The sequence below is a fragment of the Meles meles genome, chromosome 20 (assembly GCF_922984935.1).
Source record: "Meles meles chromosome 20, mMelMel3.1 paternal haplotype, whole genome shotgun sequence".
Classification (NCBI taxonomy): Eukaryota; Metazoa; Chordata; class Mammalia; order Carnivora; family Mustelidae; genus Meles; species Meles meles.
This window is the reverse complement of record NC_060085.1, coordinates 17,066,828-17,087,044: the sequence shown is the minus strand read 5'-3', so window position 1 is coordinate 17,087,044 and position 20,217 is coordinate 17,066,828. Positions and strand designations below refer to the sequence as shown.

Here is a 20,217-nt window from a genome sequence, read left to right as displayed (position 1 = left end):
TCCCCAACAGGTACTGTCCTCTCGACTCCTGGCCTGCTCCCCATGTTCACTCCCCTGGCCTTGCCTTTGGAGTTTACTCTGCTGGGATCATGGCTCTCTGCCTGGTGTAAAGAGCATCCCTCCCTCTTTTTTGTGTGTGACCCCATGTCTTCCACTACTTGGGGGGGACTGTGATTTGGGGGCTACCCCTGTGGTGTGTGGGTTACTTGGGAACAGAGGCGGAGGATCAGGTACCCAGAGAACATCTGTGGTTCTTCAGTGTTACATTTTCATGGTCTCTGTTTTATGTCTCTGTTTCCAAGCCGTTCTACTCTGTTTTATGGCATCATGACTGATCACCCCTGCCCTGTGGTGATAGGAAAAGAACATTTCACAGAGTCACTGGGGCAACTGGGGTAAAACTGGGGACTGGTGTAGGGAGTCCTCAGACCTGATACCAGAAAGCTTGAGATTGGGAAACAAACAGTATTTGTAGTGGGGAGGACCGGGGCAGGGGGATTGTGGGTAAGGCTGCAGAGAGGGGTCCAGTGGGCTGTGGGGCCCTTAAGGGTGTTCTTCTAGCTGTAACGCATGTGCCTCACCCCAGAGGTCCCTGCCGGATATTCCAGAACTGTTGGCTGAGGCGGATCCCCTAAGGCACCTCCTGGCCCCTGGTTAAAGTGCCACCATGGGGACTGGGTGTCACACATTAACTGGTAGCACCCCAGTGCCTGGCAGAGCCAGCCAGCCCTTTTTGTCAGGCAAGCCCCAGGGCCTCAAGGGTCAGTTTCTGGCCAGTTTCAGGTTAGTTTCAGGGACATTTGAAAAGGCCTGATTGGGGGGGAGGGAGTCGCCTAGGGGGACACCCATCTGTAATGGGGACCTAGGAGGAAGAACCAAGATCCCTGGAGCTCAGAGCTGGAGCAGGATCTGGGCTCTGGCCCAGTGGCCCTAAACTGGACTCTGCTGCTATGAGTAGGGGTCTGGCCAAGCTCTACAGACCCTAGAGCCAGGGTGGGCCCCAGACTCAAGAAGGAAAGACAGAGGCTCAGCTCTCAGCCCTGCAGCCTGGCCTCAGAAAACCCCTTGTCCCGTTCTGGGGGCTCTCTGGAAGACCTGGCCTGTAAACCCTCCACAGTTCATCTCCCAACCTTAGCCCCAAAGTCAGCTTGAGTCCCCATCTCAATCCTAATCCCAGCCTGAGCCCCCCCCCCCCAACCACCACCACCAATGTGGAGCCTTTATCCCAGTCTGACCTCTAATCCCTGGCTGAACCCTGACCCCAGGCTGAGCCTCCACCAAGCCTTAATCCCAGACCTCTCTCTCTGGTTCCAGGCCCCTCTGGAAGCTTTTCAAGGCAAGGGGCTGGTAGGGAAGGGGATGGCCAGGCCATCAGTGAACCGAGGTGCCACTTTTATAGCCATTTCGGCTGCTCATAAACACCCCCCACCCAGATGAGTCACTGGAGGCTCCCACAGCAGCTGGTCGGGCAGCCCCCTCCCCTTGCAGCAGGAAGCCTGGTTTTCTCACCTCTCAGGAAGGCCAAGGGAGGGAAGCGGGGGGCACAGGCTCTGTCCGAGGCAGGGAGCACTCCGGGAGCACCTGGAGGTGTGGACTTCCTGTCACAGACTCCCTCCTATAGTAATGCCAGAAGCACAGACATCTCCATGCAGGCATACCTTGTGGGCCCCACAGCATGACACAGGCACACACACACACACACACACACACACACACACACACACAATGGGGTACCACGGCCTCGCCTTGTCCCTCCCGGCTGCACTCTCGTCCCAGGATTGCCTTGGACCCCACTCACCAAGAGCCCACAAGGTCTTCCAAGCAGGGCCTGGACACTCAGAGCAGGCTCAGGTTGGCCATGGAGAGGCCATGGATGGTTCTAGCAGCTTCTGGGGCTCAGGCCTAAGCAAGGATGTTGCTGCTAGGGACAGGAAAAGGCCTGAGTGAGAGCTTTTGGTTGAAAAGAATAATTAGTTATTTTTTACCAAGCCCTGCACCAGCCCAGGACTTTGTCCCAGACCCCTAGTGGGGGAGAAGAGGCAGGTCCAAGTGTTGGGTGCCCTGAGCTGGGCCCTCCCCCACCTCCATGGGTGTGCTTGCCAGGTGCCCAGGCCAGCTTGGCCCCTCCAGTGGGAGTGTGCCTCAGTGGTCCTCACCAAGCCTGTCTCCAACTAACTGTCCTTCTATCTATTCCTGTGTCCCTGTCTGCCCCTCCTGGCTTTTCCACGTCTCAGAAATTTCAGGCCCCATGAGGTATGAACACAGCTACTGTGAGTGATTTCATTCACGTTTGGGACACCTGAAGAAATCAGATGGAGGTTCAGGGTAGCTCATACCCAGATCATAGGTGGAAAAACTGAGACCCGAGAAGGCCTCCCCTCTCAGTCCTGGGTACTAAGCGTTCCCAGGGCAGGGGACATGTGGGGACACTCATTCCAGCATGCCCCTGTCCTAACCCTGCAGCCCCATAGCCACTCTGTATCTGACTCCTTGCCCATTGGAATGTGGGCTCTTGGCGTGAAGCCAGCCAGTGACACCTGGGCTCAGGGTCCTCATGTGCAATTACAGGTCCCGGAGGCAGAGGGCTGTGGCCAGGATGACTTGCCTTCCTCCGTGGTTCTGTGGAATGGGCTGCAACAGAACCAGGGCTGGGTCCAGACACCAAGAGTGAGGACGCAGACAGAGGGAAGAGGCCCTGCGAGGTCCTGGCATGTCACCCCAGCACCTGGAGACCCTGGCTGGAGGCTGCCCTTCCGCCGGAGTCCAGCCAGAGCCGGTTTGGGTCTGGAAGTCCCAGGCTCAGCCTGACGAGGTGTAATGATTCACGGGGCAGCTGCTGCTCAGCACATTCCAGTCGGAGCCCCCAGTGCCCGGCAACATGAGGTGGCGGCCCCAAACCAACCCCCAGCAGCTGGGGCACGTTCCTAGGGCCCCGTCCCTCGGGGGCGACCCTTCCCCAGGTCTTCCAGGCTCCTGGGGAGGGCAACATACTTTACAGTTTCCAAAGTACTTTCTAGGATGTTCCCAGGCTGGAGAGGGAGGCAGAGAGCCTGTCCATCTCTGGCCTCCAGGTGGGGGATATGAGGCTGAGGGAGTAGACTGGGCTGGCTGGCGGGATGGGGTGCAGGGGAGTGGGGGCCTGGAGTGAGGCTATGACAAACAAGCATTTACGGGGTTCCTGCCCCCTCCCATGCCGGGCTGCTCGCAGGTGTGCAGCTCCAAGGGTGGGCCCCTGGGCAGATAGGCCATTCTGGGACCAGTGCCAGTGGGGGGGACTAGATTTCAGCTTGGCAAGTCAGTGGGCAAGAGTGCCCAAGGGGAAGGGACTCCTTTGCCCTCTCTCCAGCTTGTTACTTGCTGACCCTCCACTCTCGTAGCCTCTCCCTCCTCTGAGCCCCCCACATGCTCCCTTGGGAGCCCTCACTGGTTGGGGGAAATTCGAGGCTGGGGGCTGTTCTGCCCTAACCTGTGGGGTCCCCTTCCTGCTCATGGCCTTGGTTTCCTGATCTGCCATTAATAGATGGGCAGTTCAAGGTTTGAAGGGGCTCCGTCAAGGGTCCAGGTCCTTGGGGCTTGGAGGCAGACATGTGACTCTGAAAACCTGAAGTCCTCTCTGGACCCCCACCCTGGGGGCCGCCAACGCTGACCAGGCTGTGTTCCTGCAGTGAGCCCCAGCCCAGGGCTCGGAGGGGCGAGTCTGGCCCTCAGCTCCGGGGAAAGGAAGTTGTATTTTGGTCCTGGGTCCTGGGGAAGGAGGCAGGGGGAGAATGGCAGCTCAGACCCAGTCATGTTTACTCGGGCCCGGCCCCCTCTGAGCTCAACAGGCCCATTCATTGGGAGCCCCATAAACCCTTCGGGGCTCCCTGAGGTTCAGAGCGCCTGGATGCCAGATCTGGCTGCTGCCCCCAGACCTGTTGGGGAGGGGGTGAGGTGGAGATGGTCTTAGCTGTGCCTCAGTTTCCTGACCTCTCCGTAGTCAGAGTCATGGTTGTGGCCTGTGAACATGACAGAGCAGTTGAGAAAATCGAGGGGGGCTTCATGGCTGTGTCCCATCACACCAGGCTTCTGAGAGCAGCTCCTCAAATCCCATGGCCTTCAAGGCAAGCCCGAGACCCCACACCTGGCCCTGGGGTGAGTGAGGATATGCATCTCGCTGGGGTGGATGGAGTCCCTTGTTCTCTCCAGCATACTTGCCATCTTCAGGCTTCCCACTCCGCTTAGCCAGAGGGGTGGCAGGTATCTGGAAGGGAGGCAGCGGTGGCTTTTGCTCAGTGTGAAGAACCATGGCTTGGGGGTCTGAGTGCTCCCCAGCTCCCTGGTGACCTTGGAATGGTCCCTTCTTCACTCCAGGCTTACCAGCCCCCCACCCCACCGCATCCCACCTATGTTGGCTGGGGGTTGGTGTGGACATGCTCCCAAACTCCCCTGAGGCCTACAGTTCCCATGCTGGGCAGCTGAGTGGGGAGCTGGTGGTGGGGAGGGGCGGGTAGGAGCAAGCCCTCCCAGCCCAGATGCCTCTCGACAGCGTCCCTGCTCGCCCGGGCAACCTGACCGACCTCTCGGGACCCTGGTTGGGGGGAGCGAGAACGGAGTCTCCTTTCCCAGACGCCTTCCGGGTGGGGTGTGACTTCCCGCTCTAGTGGTTGTAAAATCCCCTGAAGCCTGGTGGGTCCCTGGGGGGGGGGGGGCGCTTGTCTGTGCCTCGGAATACCCCCTCCCAGGCGTGTTTGACACGTGTTTCCGCCTCTCCCAGCATGGGCTCCCGCTGCTGCTATTTATAACTTTTAAGAGCTCCTGCCGACTGCAAAGTTTTCTTAAACTCAAAATATCACCGAGGTCCTGGGCACGCGTTCCAGAAGCCGGCTGGGCCCTGCGGTTTGAAGGGTCAGGGGGCCAGGAAGGAAGAAGCAGAGGGAAGGGGGTCAGCTCAGACACTGGGTCCCGGCTGGGGGCTGTGGTGGGGAGACCTAGGGCCGGGGACCCCCTAGGTGGTGATGTTGGGCCCTGCGTGGATTAGAGGGATGCTGTACGTGGGTGGTCCTTGGTCAGGCTGGGCCATCTGAGGACGGCTGGGCCATCTCTCTGGGCCTCAGTTTCCTCCCATGCCTCAGAGGACACCAGCCCAGTGAAGCAATGAGCTGGCAATGACGCTGGGAATGTCTCGGGCTGGGACCAGGACTGTGTCTGTCCAGCTCTCCAGCGCCCGGCACAGAGCCTGGCCCAGAGGCGCCGTGGACGTTGGCTGAACTGGCCAGAAACGGGAAGCACTTGGGGAAGTGTATAAAACTGTGTGTGGGAGAGCGACGTCCAGAGAGGGGCGATGGCGTGCCAGAGGTCACCAAGCTCATTCAGACCACGTACCCAGGTTTTCCCAACACCCAGGGGCCGGTTGGCTGTGGAAGAGGCTGAAGGACCCCGACGGGGGACCCGTCGGTCTCCAGCTTGGAGGAGGTTCCGGGTGACAGGAGAGTGGCTGTGCATGAATCGGAGGGACCTTCCCAGAGCTGGAGGGGCCCTGGCAGCTGGTTGGGACCAGAGAGGGCCGCCCAAAGTCACGTAGTACGGATGTAGCCCCTGACTGGCCTGGGCCGCCACTCCGTGTCTGGGGCTCCTCTGCAGCCTCAGGAGTCCGTGAAAAGCTCAAACCCTAGCCCGAGAGTCAAGCTGCAGGTGACTGGAACCCAGATCTCCAAGGGGAGACTGAAGCCTGGGAGGTGGCGGGTTGGGGGGAGGGTTGCTGTGGGGAAGGTGCACTCTAGTCCTCCAGCGCAGGCCAACCACGCTGCCCCTGTGGCTGCTGTCCTCTTGGGGGTGATGGGGGTGGGGAGAATGGCACGTCCTTTCTCTGGACCTCAAGGTCAGGCACTCGGGGCTGGAGATGGCCAGGGCTCTTGGCAGCCGCAATCAATGATTTCTCTCTGCGCGGTCGCTGACCCCAGACTGCTGCAGCCGTTAGAGGGCTGGGGCAGGAGTGTGCAGATGGGGGCGGGCTGCAGGAGGGGCCAGCTTATTGCCCCCCAAGCCAGGGGGCCAGAACTCCCGAAGGCAGGGGTGGGGCTTGCTGTCAGGCCAGGCTCCTGGGGCTAAAGAAAGCCCCCTGCTCCTCCTTGTTTATCTGCAGCCTTGGATGAGCCCTGTATCCCACAGAATTTCCCCTGATTGTTCCCTTGTTGACCTGGCTCTGAGCTCCAAGCTCCAGCAGACAAACCCCAGCCTTCCGCAAGGCCCTGAGACCTGGGCTGGAGGCAAAGATTAGGGGGAGCAGGGGATGGTGGAGACTCAGGCCCGAGCCTGCCTCCTTCTGACTGTGCTGGGGGGACCGCGTGCCTTCCAAGCTGACCCAAGACCCCACCCCATTGGGCAAGTGGGTGCCCTGAGGTCTCTGGATGGGAAGCGGCTCCAGGAGTCAGTGATGAGATTGGGGGGGGTGACAGATAACTAACCCCAGGCCCAGCACGTCATGATCTGCTATGGATGGTGATGCTTTGAGGTCCTCCAACGTTCTGACCACCTCTCTAAAGTGGCTTCCCCATTAGCGCTGGCTCGGAAACCTCAGGCGGCTCCCTGCAGCCGAGGGACTCCAGTCCAGTTGCTACAGAGAGCCGGGGCCCTGGCATTGCCTCTCTCCACGTGCTCCGGCCCCTGTGCTGGGGCATCTTAGGGCTGGTTTGAGGGGTCACGCCGCATTTTGGGGCATCTGTGAGTCTCCCATTGTGCTGTGTTCCACCTCTTCGCACCCAGCCCTCAAGGCCAGCCCAATGAAGACTTGCCTGTCCCTCAGCCACCCCTCTTTCCCTTTGCCTCCACCCCTGCCTGCCCTGGGGTCCAGGATCTGGGAAAGGAATGGGTCGGGAGACTTCCAGAGAGTCCTTTCCCACGAGAGCCGAGCTCTGACCCCCGTGCTTATCTGGCTGGAGTGCGCCAAGAAAAACACAGATGCTAAGGCTTGCGAGCCCCAAACCTGGGGACGCTGACCTCCCCAGGCCCAGCTGCTGTGCTCTGGCCTCTATTTTCCCTCTGTGAACAGGGTGGGGGGCAGAAGATGGCCCTCCAGGGGGCCAGGGAGGAGGCAGGGAAAAGGTCCCAAACACCTGGACACATACATTCACACTCACACTCACGTGTACTCACATAAGCTCCCAGACCTCCCCTGGCGGGCCTGCTGTGGTTGCCTGATTTCTCTGGTCTCTCCTCCTTCCCAGGGCTCCTAATTCCCACCCCAGTCTCTTTCCATACCAGCGAGTGACCTCGGAGTTGTGATGTGCTAGGTGTGTGTGTACGCAAAGGCATGTGAATGTGTGTACATATGTGTGAAAAGGGCACGTGTGTGCAAGTTTGTGGATATGTGCGCACAGGCATGCATACGTGTGTGCAAGTTTGTGGATATGTGTGCACAGGCATGCATACGTGTGTATAATCATTTGTGCAAAGGCATCTATATTGCATGAGGATTTATGTTTAAAGGTGTGTGCATGGGCCTGTGGTTGTTCTTTGTGCAAGCACCCATGGGCCGGGTATGTGTGTGTGTGCGTGCATTCCTGTTGGCCCCAGAGTTGGTGAGAAGAGACCAGATGTCGAGGGGAGTGTCCAGGCCCCAGTGCGTATCTCCGGGCAGACACAGATACATAGCAGGAGCAGGTTAGCCTGACTCCGGCATTTCTGAGCACGTGTGTGTGTGTGTGTGTGTGTGTGTGTGTGTGCGTGCATGCGCATGCGTGCATGCTGTTTTAGATGGGGTAGGCGGGTAGATATATAAATATCCACACAGGCAGGTAGTGGAATTGACCCTGACTATTCCTGGCTGGGGGCTTGGGCCATTTTTAATGCACTCCACACCCTGGGCCACAGAGGGTATTTGTGTGGCCACTGGAAGCAAGGACACAGCTGGTGCTGGGTGGAGTGGGGTGGGGACAGCCCCGGGTCTCATGGGGCCACCACAGCAAGGGGACAGGGAGGGAGGCCCTCCGGGGCTCCGTGGCCTCTTCTGCCATCACCATCATCACCACCATGTTACCCTCCTGCCCTCACCTCCATCACTGCCATCCCTGTCCCCTGCCTTGTCCGCATTCCAGCTGCTGCCCCCTCTCCTGTGGCTGCCCAGGCCCACCCTCTCTTCCTGCGTCCGGCTCTGGTGCCCCCTTCTTGTGCACTTTGGGCTGCTGGAGGGCAGGGCTGAATCTGCCTCCTCCTCGGCTCAGAGCTGAGGGTCAGGGCCGGAGGGCCGTGTTGTGCACACACCTTATCTGGGCTCCAGGAGCCTGCGTCCAGGGGCTCCCCTTTGTCTCTGGCTGGCCTCGGGACCCTCCCTCCCTGGTCTCTGAATCTGTCCCCATCTCTGTCTCCGTGTCTCATCTCTGGTCGGTCGTGGTCCCCATCTCCAGTTTCCCATGTGGGCCCGGGGGGTGGGGGTATTGGGGGGTGGCAGGGGGGAGCCGGTTCCTCCTCCAGTCAGCGGGGACTGTTTGCCTGAGACAGTTGGTCCATCCAGTCAAACAACCACCCAATTCAGACTCCTCGTCTGACTGACGGAGTTTTTTTTCCCCTGCTAAATTTACTCTCCTTTTTGACTGAATTGGCCATTCAACAGAGGTTGTGTCCACATACCCCTACCCCGCCCCATGCCAACAGATGAACATTCTCCCAGATGGCCGTGCACCCAGAGCCAGGAGCCCCCGCTCATGCTCACACACACGCATGTGCTCACAGCCTCACGGGACACACGTGAGCACACGGGGTGGCGCATGTCTTCACATAAATTCACACCTCCGGCCACGGTGACAGGGTCCGTCCGCCCTCAGACCTATTCTGGGGAACCCTCGTGGAAATGGGCCCGGGGCCAGAGCCCCCTGCCCCGCAGCCGGGACCGGCCACGACCCCTCTCCTCCGAGGCCAGCTTGGGTCCCAGCCTCCTTCCTCCACCCTCGGCCGGTCTTGGTGGAGCCTCTGGTCACCTGGGGCCACCGCTGAGTCCCTGCAGGCCTCAGAAGCAGCTCCCAGACCCTGATCCTAAAAGGGGACTCTTTTTTTTTCTTCCAAGGACAATAAATATTTGCTCTTTGGGAAACGGCTGGTGGGAGTGTACAGGGTTTGGCCCAGTGGCGGGAATGTCCAAGGTAGTTCAGGGAGGCCGCAGGCCACGCTGGGGAGGGGTTGGGCGGCACCTCGGCCCGTTCCCTCGGGCCCTATTTTCTCCATTCTCTGGCTCAGCACATTGGCATCCCTCTTCCCGTCCCCCCAACCGAGACCCCTCAACGCCCAAACTCACCCCTTGAGAGCGTTTCGGCTCCCGTCACCCTCGTCAGTCCCCACCCCTTTGCCCCATACTCAGGATGCCTGGCCCCAACTCACAGTCGGACTCATTGGACTAAATAAGGGGTCCAGTATTCCCGGATGTGTTTTCAATCCCTCTTTAGACCCTGCCGCGGAGGACAGGGCCGATGCCCCCCAGGCCGGGCCCCTCAGAACAGAACATGCCCCTCAGACGGGGGCCCTGAAGTCAGGACTACGCCCTCCTTCTGTAGAGGACCAAGCCTGGCCAACAGTGTCCCCCATCCTGTCCTCCCATGAGGCACTGGTCCCTGGAGTCTTCTGCCTGCCCAGCCCTCCCTCATGTTCACTTGGGCTCCCAAATATAGCGGCCGTGGCCACAGCCGGCCAGGACACCACAGCCCCAAGCGTCAGTCCTGGGCAGGGATCAGAGGGGCAGGAGCTGATTATAGGTCCCTGGGCCAAACCCAGGCCTTGCCTGCCAGCCCGCTGGGTCCTGCCACCCCCACCCCAGAACCACAAGGTTGGAGCATCTGGTCCCCGTCAGCACAGTGGGCAGAGGGAGGGGCCTGAGGGTTGTATTTGGCCTGCCGAGGACAGAGTTGTCTGTGTGTGGTGTGGGGGTGGCGAGGATGGGCTGGGGCTCCAGGACAGCGACTGTCACTGGGCCGCACCCATGGCCATTGTACAGATGGGGAAACGGAGGCCCAGAGGAGCCAGGACCAGCATGGGTCACAAGAGCCGTGCCCTTGGCCACGCCTTCCCATCCTTCAAGGCCTGGAGCTGTGCTCCGGGAAGCAGGCCACATCCTGTTGGTGGCATAGCAGCCTTGCTGGGAAGTCCTCCTTAGAGTCAGACTTTTGCCCAAGGATCCAGGACCATGGGATGGTGCAGAAATTCCTCTCTTCCTGGTCCTCGTGGTTGCCTCATGCCACCTCTGGTCAGAGTGGCTGAGCAGCTCCTGCCCGTCCCTGGGGCCTCGGTGCCCCCATCTGTGCAGCTGGGCAGGGGCTGAGGGCCCTGCCTGGGGTCCGTGCTTGCGGGCCCCCACCATACGGCAGTGGGTTCACATCTGCGTGGGTACACACGCGTGCCCCGGTAGGTGAGCTGCCGCCCACGGGCCTGCCCGTGCCTGGACGGGGTCCCCAGGACCTGCTGCACGGCAACACTTGACCTACTTCTAAGGCTCTGGGTCTGGCCCAGGCCGCGTTCTCGACTCCTCCGGGAAGTGTGGGCCTGCATCCCAGCCCTGAGGCCTCGGGCCAGGAGGGGCGGTCTGGGGCGGGCCGGGGCAGCCTGTGGAGCCTGCGGCCAGGGGGACAAGAGCCCGACCCTCCTTCCCTGCCTCTGGCTCCCGGGCCCAAAGGATGGCAAGGCCCTAACCATTCCTCCCTCCCCTCGTCCTCCACCACCCCCTCCACGTGGCCACCATATTCTGAGCTCCCCAAATTGGCTCTGATGGGATGAGGGACATTCCTCATGTCCCTCAGAGGAACACTACCAGGAGGGTTTGCCAAGCACTCACCCCCGCTGGTTGCCAAGGGCTTACCCTCCCCCCTTCCCCGCCCTCATCTACGCAGAGCCATAGACAGTGCTGGTCTGGAATGCCAGCAGTCCTGTCCCGGGTCCTGGGTCTTGAGTCCTGGATCTGGACTCTGGGTTTAGGATCCGGGTCTTGGCCTAGGGCCTTGGGTCTGGAGTCTGGTTTTAAAGTCTGGGTTTGGCATCCTGGGTTGTAAAGTCCGGGTCCCCGGAGTGAGGTCAGATTCCAGGCTTTAAGTTGGGGGTTCAGATCCTGAGACCGGAGTCTGGAGTCTGGGTTTGGAGTTCCAGGTTCCAGGTCTGGTGTCTGGGTTCTAGCCTAGGATCCTGGGTTCTGGAGTTTGGGTTTGGATACAAAGCCTGGTTTCTATCCCTTTTACGCCCCCTGCTGGCTGGTCTTCACGGTCAAGTCGCTGTTGAGACCGCGGGGGTCACCCTGGACTTTTCCAGCTAGTGAGAAGAACCTCAGCCAGGGGGTGGGAGTGGCAGGCAGGGTAGGCCTGGGTTGAGGTGGCAGCTGCTGCTGGCTGTGCTGCCGTCCCAGGGTGCCCCTTGCAGTGACCCACACTCTAGCTGGTCTGCCTGCAACCCTCCGCCCCATCTCCCCTGACCCCACACCATGGATAGAATTTGGCAATGGGTCCCATTGGGACCCAGTGGGTCCCATTCTTACCCCTGTAAGAAGTGGGTAAATTGAGATGTTTGGGACATTTGCTCAACCCACATTTATTGAGCGCCTACTGTGTACCAGGCTCTGCTGGAGACTCTGGGGATATGTAGCTGTGGGACAACAAAAACTCCTCCGTTCCTCCAGGCCAACCGACACTCATGGGGTGGAGGCAGCCACCTAAGTAACAAGATAAGAAACATTTTGTTTCAGGGTGCGCAGGGCTGAGGAGTCAGGGTGGGAGACAAGACAGAGGGAGCGAGCCAGGGCAGTCTGAGGAGGCTTCTCAGAGGAGGTGACATATCACTGAGACCAGGGGGTGCCCAGGAGCAAGCCATGGCTAGGGTCCCAACCCAAGGTAAGACGGGGAGGAAAGAGCCTATGCAAAGGTATCAGGGCTGGAAATAACCTAGAAGGAGGCCAGTGTGGCCAAGTGTCTCCTGCCTCTATCCCTGGCCCCTCAGAAGTCAGGGCCGCCATCTTCCCCGGTGTTCTCCTTGGCTGGGGAGAGAGGGAGCTCTGGAATATGGGACTTGTGAGTCTGCATCGGACTGGGTCACCACTCAGATGCTGGAGCTGGAGGAACAAAAGGGGCAGTAGCACCCAGACCCCTGCCGCTGCCCCCAGGCTCTCCGGTCCCCTCAGGCCCTGCCTCGACCTTGCCCGCTGGCTGTCATTCCTGAGGGGCACAGAGTTCAGCCTGGGACTTGGGGGAGAGAGCGGAGCCTTAGGGTGGCCTGCCCTTTCTGCTCACTGCCTGCCCCTCCCTCTCACAATGCCTCACCCCCTGCTCACCTGCCTGCCCACCTGTGCACTCCACCCCACCCCTTGCTTCTGGTCTCAGCTGGCAGCAGAGGGGGCTGATTTTTCGGCAGAGCCCCTGGGGCTGGGGGCCGGGCATTAGTTCTAGGTTGAGCGAGGTCCTGCAGGGCGAGTCCTGGGGCCCTGCTTCTCCCTGGAGCCAGAGCTCAGCCTCCCCATCTGAGCCCTAGGGAGGGAGCAGAGGATGCCTCTGTGCGGCATGTACCCCCTGCAGGACCACATCTGCCCTGGGCATGAGGGAAGGGGACCCAGAAGCGCCCCTTCCCCATACTCCCCCAGGCAGAAGGGATGGCGCTGTGTGGTTCTGACTGGCCATGTGGGCCTGCCCACCCTGTGGCACAGACCTGGCAGCTGGGGCTCCGGAGGCCCTCGCCACTCACCTGCCCTAGTTCAGACTGGTGCTGGGTGGCTTCTGGAGCTTGGCAGTTATGCGTGGAGGAAAGACATGAGATCAGAAATCTGGGGGACCCTGAGTGTGTCCTTTGCCTCGGGCCTCGGTTTCACCCATGACAAATGCAAGGGGGTTGGGTCATGTGTGGCTGTGCCTGTGGGTGGCCAGAGTCCCCATGGGACATCCAGAGTCAGTTATGTCGAGGGCCAGCGGGCCTGGGCAATAGGGCTGCCCAGAGGCCTCTCTCTGTGTGTCCCCCTCTGGCTGTGTTCTCTTGTGGTATTTCTGGCTCGTCTCTGTGGACCCTCCCCCCAGCCCTTTTTTTCTCAATACTCTTGCCAAACATCTGGAAGGAAAGTGAAAAACTTGCCTCCCCCACCCCCCAGCACCGGATGTTGTCAGATTTCCAGATGTGGGGTGTTCTGCCCTCCAGATGAGGGGAGGAATGTCCTGTGTTTCAGCTAGGAGGGGGCCAGATCCCATCCCTCCACTGCTGTCCCCCTCTCCATGAGGATGAGTGACAGGATCCAAGGGACCTGGGCTCAGCTGGAAGACGGTGGGGGGGCCTCCAGGTAGAACCCTCCCTGCCCCATAAATTTTGCCTTCAGGCGGGCCCCAGCTCCTCTCCACACCCAGGAATTCCCCCCGGGGCCTGGGGAGGGGGGGGCTTTGCCTCTGAAGTTTCTATCAAAGCCTCCAGGCACTTAAAAATAACAGGGAGCACCTCCTTCCCACCCCCGGCACAGATGCCCAGGAGAGAAAGGGAGCCCAATGTGCTTGCAAGATGTCCTTACTCTCAGAAATCTGTGCCCAGAGGGGCCTCATGCTACCTCAGCCTTCCACCTCCCCCACTTTCGCAAACGGTGGCCTGGCCAGGCTACCTTCTGTCCCTGCCATCTGCCGAGGGCTGGGTATTGGGGTGGGCACCACGGCAAACCTCGCTCAGCTCCCTGAGGTCCTTCAGAGAGGCAGACCCTCCCTCAGTCCCCGCCCCCCTCCCAAAGGACCAGCAGAGGGAAGCGTGGGGCAGTAGGACGCAGACAAGGAGCTTGGAGGGGGGAGGGGGCAAGGGGCCTGGAATGTGGTATGCAGAGGAAGGACAAGGGCACGCTGCAAAGGGGACAAGGGGTACGGGGGTCTGGCGAGGGCCTACCCCAAGCTGTATGGGTAAAGTGGGCCCCAGGCCAGTGCAGGGAAGACGGGAGATGGGAGGTGAGGTGAAAAGGAGGAACAAGCCACAGGGCCAGCCGGGTGCTGGTGAAGGGGACGGTGGGGGGCAGCTCGGCTGCAGCCCGGGCTGGCGGGGATTGGCACCCAGTCCATTGCCACTTGCGGTGTTCCTGGGGCCCCTCGGGCTGGGGCTGCAGCAGCCTGCGAGCCATGACCAGACACACACAGATACATATAAACACCCGACACAAACCTACGGAAGCAGCACTCACAGACACACTCACAGAGATACACAGACACGTGCGTCCATATAAACACCCAGACGCAGACCCGCCGAGCCGACACCCAGACGGGCACGGGCGGTCCGCACAGACACACAGAGGCAGCACCCAAACACCGCCCCCGCCAAGCGTGAAGACACCTAGACAATACACGGGTACACACAGATGCTCCCGCTGCCGGAGATCAACAGACATGGGCAGACTCCCCCTCCCCCTCCTGGCACCGCCCCCGCCCCCCAGACCCAGACACGTGGGAATTCAAGGCACAGCTGGAAAGTTAGACGCAGGAGGTACCCTTAAGTTCTGCCCCCATCACAGCGCACGCTTGGTCCAGCCTTCTGGTCCGGCTCAATTCATCACCTGCGGAGGGTTTCTGCGTGTCTGGCTGGGCTGCCTCTGTCCTCCACTCCCCCTCCCTCTGCCCAACAGGTGATTGGGAGGAATGAAAGCCCTCCCTCTCCCCCACCCATTCCTGAGCCTGAACAATGCCCTCCCAGGCCCCAAAATAGCCCCGGAGCTTAGCCTGTGTCCTTTTATGGCCCTGTCCCTATTGTGCATGGTGGGGGGTGGGGCTGGGGTCAGGAGGTGTCCAGAGGGGATAAAGGCCAAGCCCCCCCCAGCCTCACCTACCCCGCTCTCTGCTTCTTTCTCTCCACATCCCTCTCCGTGCTGACAGCTTCCATGGCCCCCAAAAAGCCAGACCCCAAGAAGGATGACGCCAAGGCAGCCCCCAAGGCAGCCCCCGCCCCGGCGCCCGCACCTGCGCCGGAGCCTGAGCACCCCAAGGAAGCAGAGTTTGATGCATCCAAAATCAAGGTGGGTATGGGAGCTGGGTTTCAGCAGAAAGGGCAGGGCAGCTAAGTGGATCCTGGAATGGACCTACCCAGTGGCAGGTCAGACTCCAGAAAGTGAGCGCTGAGCTGTGGTGGGAAACTTCCATGCAGAGGTCAGATGAGCCCCGGGGTCTTCTGGTGTCAGGAGCCCCTGCAGGAGGAGAGCTGCTGGTCACACAGCAGGCAGGACTCCCCCAGGGCCACTGAAGGGAATGTCTTTGGGTGGTTGTGGAAACTGTCCCTTGCCCTTCTCTTGGGACCTCACATCCCTGGGGAATCCTGGAGCCACCCGGACCCCAACGCCTCCAGCCGGACGGGGATCTTCCTTGTTCCCCTCTGGGTGACGGGGGTGGGGAGCATGGGGATGTGAGGCCCCTGCCCAGGCTGGGGCACACTTACCCCTATCAGGGTGGCCGAGCCCCACAGCGTGTCGGGCCTCAGTTTTTAGGTGGGGAAATTGAGGCACAGGCTGAGTCGGTCACTCAGGAAAATTGGTCTTGGGGCTGTGACCGGTGAGCACGGAACCGTTCCCCCGTTAGGAAGTCTTTCTCCGAGTCTAAACTTGGAGGAAGAGCCATGACTCCGATGGCATTTGCAGAGTGGCACGCTCCGTGTGTCCTGCCTGCTCCCTGTTCTTGGCTGGCCACCGGTTACTGCTGTCCTGGCTGCTGACTGAGGGGCCCCGTGGAGCCCTCCCAGCTCCTCATGGCTTCTGCCTGTCCAGCCAGAGCTGCAGCAGAACGATTTTCCATTTGCAATCCCTTCCTGGGGGGCCAGACGTGTCCCTCAAGATATGGGTTCCAATCCCAGCTTTGCTTCTGCCTGTTTCCTGCTCCAAGGCGGGGCTTCCTTGGATGCGACATGGGACAAGAAGCCCTGTCACAGGCTATTGGGAGCCTTTCACGGAATGTGCTCTCTGAAGTTGGCTCCCTGAGCCCTAACCACCCCCAGGGTCTAAGCTTGTGTCCCACAGGCCCCCTGCTGGGGGCCAGCTACCCCCGGCCCCCGGGGGGCTTGGTCCAGTCTCACCGGATCTGAGACTGGCACGGACTTCCCTGTGAGAGGTGGGCACAGCGAAGCCCCTCATGGGCCCCCCCCCCAGCTCTCTCTGTCGGGCTGGCTGGCGAAGGGCCAGAGGCTTTGCCAGGAGGCTCAGGAGTGTAATCTCGGCAGGCTTCCTGGTGGTGAGAGAGCTCTCAAGGGACCGGGAGCAGCAACTGGTTCTTCCCAACTCGGGGTTGAGTCCAGAAGGGACAAGCATGACAAGGGGGTGGGGGAGGATATCCCTCTGCACTGGGGGTTGGTGGGGTTCCCAGGGAGCGGGCAGTGGGAGGCATGCCAGGCATGCCTCCTCCCCCAAGCTCCTCTCCCTCCTGTGACCTTGACCTTGGGTCAAGTGACTGCTGTGATAAAAATAGACCTGGTATCTGGTGAGGAGGGGGAAACCGGGTCCCAGGAGGCCTCCTTACCTCAGGTGGCTCTCTGATGTGGCCTCAGCAGATACTTAGTCAACACTACCATTGTGTCCCCAGGCTGGGCTGGGCGGGGGGCTGCCCAGGGCTTTTGGGTGGGTGTGTAAGACCATGTGAGTGATAGTGCCCAGCCTTAAGGTCTCTGCGAAGGGCAGGCAAGTGTAAACACTTGCAGACACACGTGAGTGTGAACGCACACACATACATCTCACACACACATACACACATGAGTGCACACACACTCACTCCTGTGGATACGGTCTCATGCCGACCGAAACCCTCTGGCCTGTACCCTCACCCTTGCTCTTCCTGCCACCCCACCCCCCACAACGAGATGGGGCTTCCCGTCTCACTCACATGGACAGCTTTGCCACTGAACCCCAGGCCTGCTGGGGGGTGGCAAAGCCAACCTGGTCAGGTCTGCTGGCCTCAGACACATCTGTCCAGGACCAGGGGGATCAGGTAAAGCCTACCCTGGGCTAGGGACTCAGGGCACCAGGACAGCCTTCTCATCGTTCCCCAGATGTGGCCTACCAGCCTTCAGGGTCTGCGCACACGCAGACCCACGGCCCTCAGTTCGCACAGGTCAGGAGGGATGAGGAGACAGGAAGGTGCCAAGGGTGATGGCAGGAGGTCGTGGGGGCCGAAGCTGGGATGTTGCCAGGGGAACAGGCTGGCGCAGCCAAGAGGTTGAGGCCTGGGCTGTGGCCGTGGAGCGTGCAGGTGCAGATCTGGCCCCGCCCCCTGGGCCAGACACTCAGAATCTTTGGGATCCCTTTTCAGATCGAGTTTACACCGGAGCAGATTGAAGGTAAGTGAGGGTCTTGAGCCCTGGGGCTGCAGGGTTGGACCTGGGGTCCCCAGTCTGAAGTCCGGCCAGGGCGGGGTGAGTGGGGTGGGCTGACTCTGGATGTGTCCACAGTTCACATCCTCTCCTGGCAGAGTTCAAGGAAGCCTTCATGCTGTTCGACCGCACGCCCAAGTGCGAGATGAAGATCACGTACGGGCAGTGTGGGGATGTCCTGCGGGCGCTGGGCCAGAACCCTACCCAGGCTGAGGTGCTCCGTGTCTTGGGGAAACCGAAGCAGGAAGGTGGGTATGCGTTCGTGCTGGGCCCCGGGGACGTGCCCGGAGTGGGCTGACATCTGCGGGGGCACGGCACGGGTACCGCCCGCTCTGCGCCCCCCTGACATCTTCCCAGTGTCCGGATGAGGAATGGAGGCAGGTCTCGAGCCATGTTGCCAACGTAACAAGCAGCAAGTCTGCGGGACCTTCCCACCCCATGCCACCCAATCCTACCATTGACCAGGTCTACTGGTCACAGGAAGCTGACGGTGCAAAGCAGCGTCACGGCCGGTGAGGGTGGCCAGGGGACCCCCAGCCTCTGTAGCCCCTCCCAGTCTCCACAGTGTCTCTCTGGCGCTCAGGGCCAGCTTCCCTCATCACGTCTGCCAGAGAGGGCTGCCTGCTTTGCCCCACGGAGACATGAGACCCAGGCCCCTCCATGCTTCCAAAGTCTCAGGGAAGGTCTCTGATTGGCCCCACCGCTCCCGAGCAATCCCAGTGGTGGGGAGGGTGGTGTCTACAAGAAAAACCACAGGATCCAGGATGGTTTCCCCGAAAGCAGAGCAGAGGCGCTAGGAAGAGCCCCCGGGGGATGCTGTCGCAGCAAACTGTCCCTGTGAACAATAACGGATTATGTAAACGATGCACGTCTCGGTTGACTCCCCGTGATGGGAGCGTGGTTTGTAAACGGCCAGCTGGTGTATAGTGCTTTGGGACTGCGAGTGGGCAGTAGGTGTGTACCCTGCGGTCCGGGTCGAGGGGGAAGGATGTGCCTGTCCTGCTCCTCAGAGCGACTGTACTCCCCCCGCCACCCCCCCTGGCCAGAGCTCAACAGCAAGATGATGGACTTCGACACCTTCCTGCCCATGCTCCAGCACATTGCCAAGAACAAGGACACGGGCACCTACGAGGACTTTGTGGAGGGGCTGCGGGTCTTTGACAAGGAGGGCAACGGCACAGTCATGGGCGCTGAGCTCCGCCACGTGCTGGCCACACTAGGTGAGGACCGCTTCCTCCTCCTCCCCACTCCTCCTTCGTGGTGGTGGGGGCATCCTGGGCAAGACCCTTCTGTCACCCGCTGAGCCTGCGTCTGATCTGTGAAATGGACAGAGGGACACAGTCAAGGGGCCTTCATGGCAGGTGACAGAGATGTGGGCAGTTTAGAAGGCCAGGTAACAACAAAGGAAGTGTGTTGGTGCAGCTCACGGAACTGAAGGCAGGGAAGGGCGCTCTGGGGCGGCGGTGGGGGGCACTGTGGCGCATCCAACAGGACCGATTCAGTCCTGGTGTTCGTGGTCTCAAAGTCAGGTTCCAGGGACACAGCAACGAAGAGGCCCAGTAGGTAAAAGGCTTGCCCCTTGGGCATCCTGAAGCCCATTATCTGGCTGGCAGGGGCACCCCCTTTCTCAAAGGAGCTTTCGTGCGGCAAATGTTTACTGAGCACCTACTCCATCTGCTCAAGGCAACTTTTCCCTACAGCGGACGTGAACTGAACTCCTACTGTGTGTTTGGCCCTGGGCTGGTGTCTGGGTTTTTTGTGTGTGACTGGGGGTAGGAGATTACCCCCCCATTCCTATGGGGGGACCAGGGCAGTACACAGTGCTCAGAGGCAGGACTTGTCTGGAGAACAGAGAAGCTGTCTCCTTGTCTCCTCCACCATCATCCCCCAAGGCCCTCAGCTCCTTCCCATGAGCCCTTCCTCTGGCCTCAAAAGGCTGCCCTGAGGGACTGCTTCCAGTGACATGGGCGGCTTGGCCTCCCCTTGATGGAAGGGACCCCCCCCAGGGTCCCCTGTAGGAAAAGGGACAGTGTGTGCTGGGGACTTGAACACCTGAACCAAGCTGGCACTGTTGTGAACAGAGCCCAGGCTCAGAGGGTGCACCAGGCCTGACCCAAGTCCCGCCCTTTGACTTATCACTGATTCTCCTGGTCTCCGAAATGGGGGTGATGGCCAAGGTCTTGTGAGCCGGGATGGCTGGGCCAAGGTGAGGTGTGGGAGTGCTAGGGAGGCAGACCCACCACCCAGCGGTGCCCTGTGAGTCCCCCCACTTTGCACCCGTCCCGCGGTGCTGACTCAGCCTCCCGCCCCCCTGGCCAGGAGAGAGGCTGACTGAAGACGAGGTGGAGAAACTGATGGCGGGGCAGGAAGACTCCAATGGCTGCATCAATTACGAAGGTGGGCTCGGCAGACTGGGGAGTGGGGCGGCGGCCGGGGTGGGGGGTGCTGGGACCCTAGGCCTCCACGGTGGCCGCCGGGTGCTCAACCCCTGCCACTCGCTCTGCCCTTCTTTGCAGCATTTGTGAAACACATCATGGCCAGCTGAACCTCTCGTCCCAGGTGAGACCTCCACTCCCTTCCAAGCCTGCTGTCCCCTCTGCCGCCTCCGTGGATCTCAACGCTGTGTCCCCTCATGCCTCAGCTTCCAGATCCCCTGTTGCCACCTCCCCATCTTCACCAACTCCTGCTCTCAGCTGACGCCCCGCTGTCTCGCTGCACCCCGTCCCCTGTAACCTGTGACCGTCTTTACTCTCAGGGAGCCGGGAGCCCATGCTGGGGACAGCTCATCTCCCACTCATGGTGCTGACATCAGCCGCAGGGAGTTGCAGGGAGGAGGGGAGTGCATCAAGACACCTACAGCAGCCCCCTCCGCCGGCCCTGCAGACCCCTGGGTGCCTGTCATCTCCCGCTACCGACTGTGCATCTCTG

At 60.7% G+C, this 20,217-nt stretch overlaps 2 protein-coding genes across 7 annotated transcripts in view; one reads left to right on the top strand and one right to left on the bottom strand.

Annotated features, from left to right (window-relative positions):
• The window catches only part of PTH1R (parathyroid hormone 1 receptor), a 24,510-nt gene extending 22,552 nt beyond the window's left edge, over window positions 1-1,958 (bottom strand). For 3 of the 6 annotated variants that reach the window (XM_045991963.1, XM_045991964.1, XM_045991968.1), the window contains exons 1-2: window positions 1,799-1,958; window positions 1,510-1,615 (exon numbers count right to left, since the gene is read on the bottom strand). The gene's annotated coding sequence lies outside the window, so the exon portion shown is untranslated. The remainder of the gene's footprint in view (window positions 1-1,509; window positions 1,616-1,798) is intronic. The other 3 variants (XM_045991966.1, XM_045991967.1, XM_045991965.1) reach the window with 2 other exon arrangements.
• The window catches only part of MYL3 (myosin light chain 3), a 21,279-nt gene extending 1,062 nt beyond the window's left edge, over window positions 1-20,217 (top strand). The window contains exons 2-8 of the mRNA XM_045991970.1: window positions 14,817-14,956; window positions 17,229-17,256; window positions 17,388-17,537; window positions 18,336-18,509; window positions 19,609-19,686; window positions 19,806-19,848; window positions 20,045-20,217. Of these exons, the coding sequence (XP_045847926.1) occupies window positions 14,822-14,956; window positions 17,229-17,256; window positions 17,388-17,537; window positions 18,336-18,509; window positions 19,609-19,686; window positions 19,806-19,834 (594 nt within the window). The 5' untranslated portion in view covers window positions 14,817-14,821 and the 3' untranslated portion in view covers window positions 19,835-19,848; window positions 20,045-20,217. The remainder of the gene's footprint in view (window positions 1-14,816; window positions 14,957-17,228; window positions 17,257-17,387; window positions 17,538-18,335; window positions 18,510-19,608; window positions 19,687-19,805; window positions 19,849-20,044) is intronic.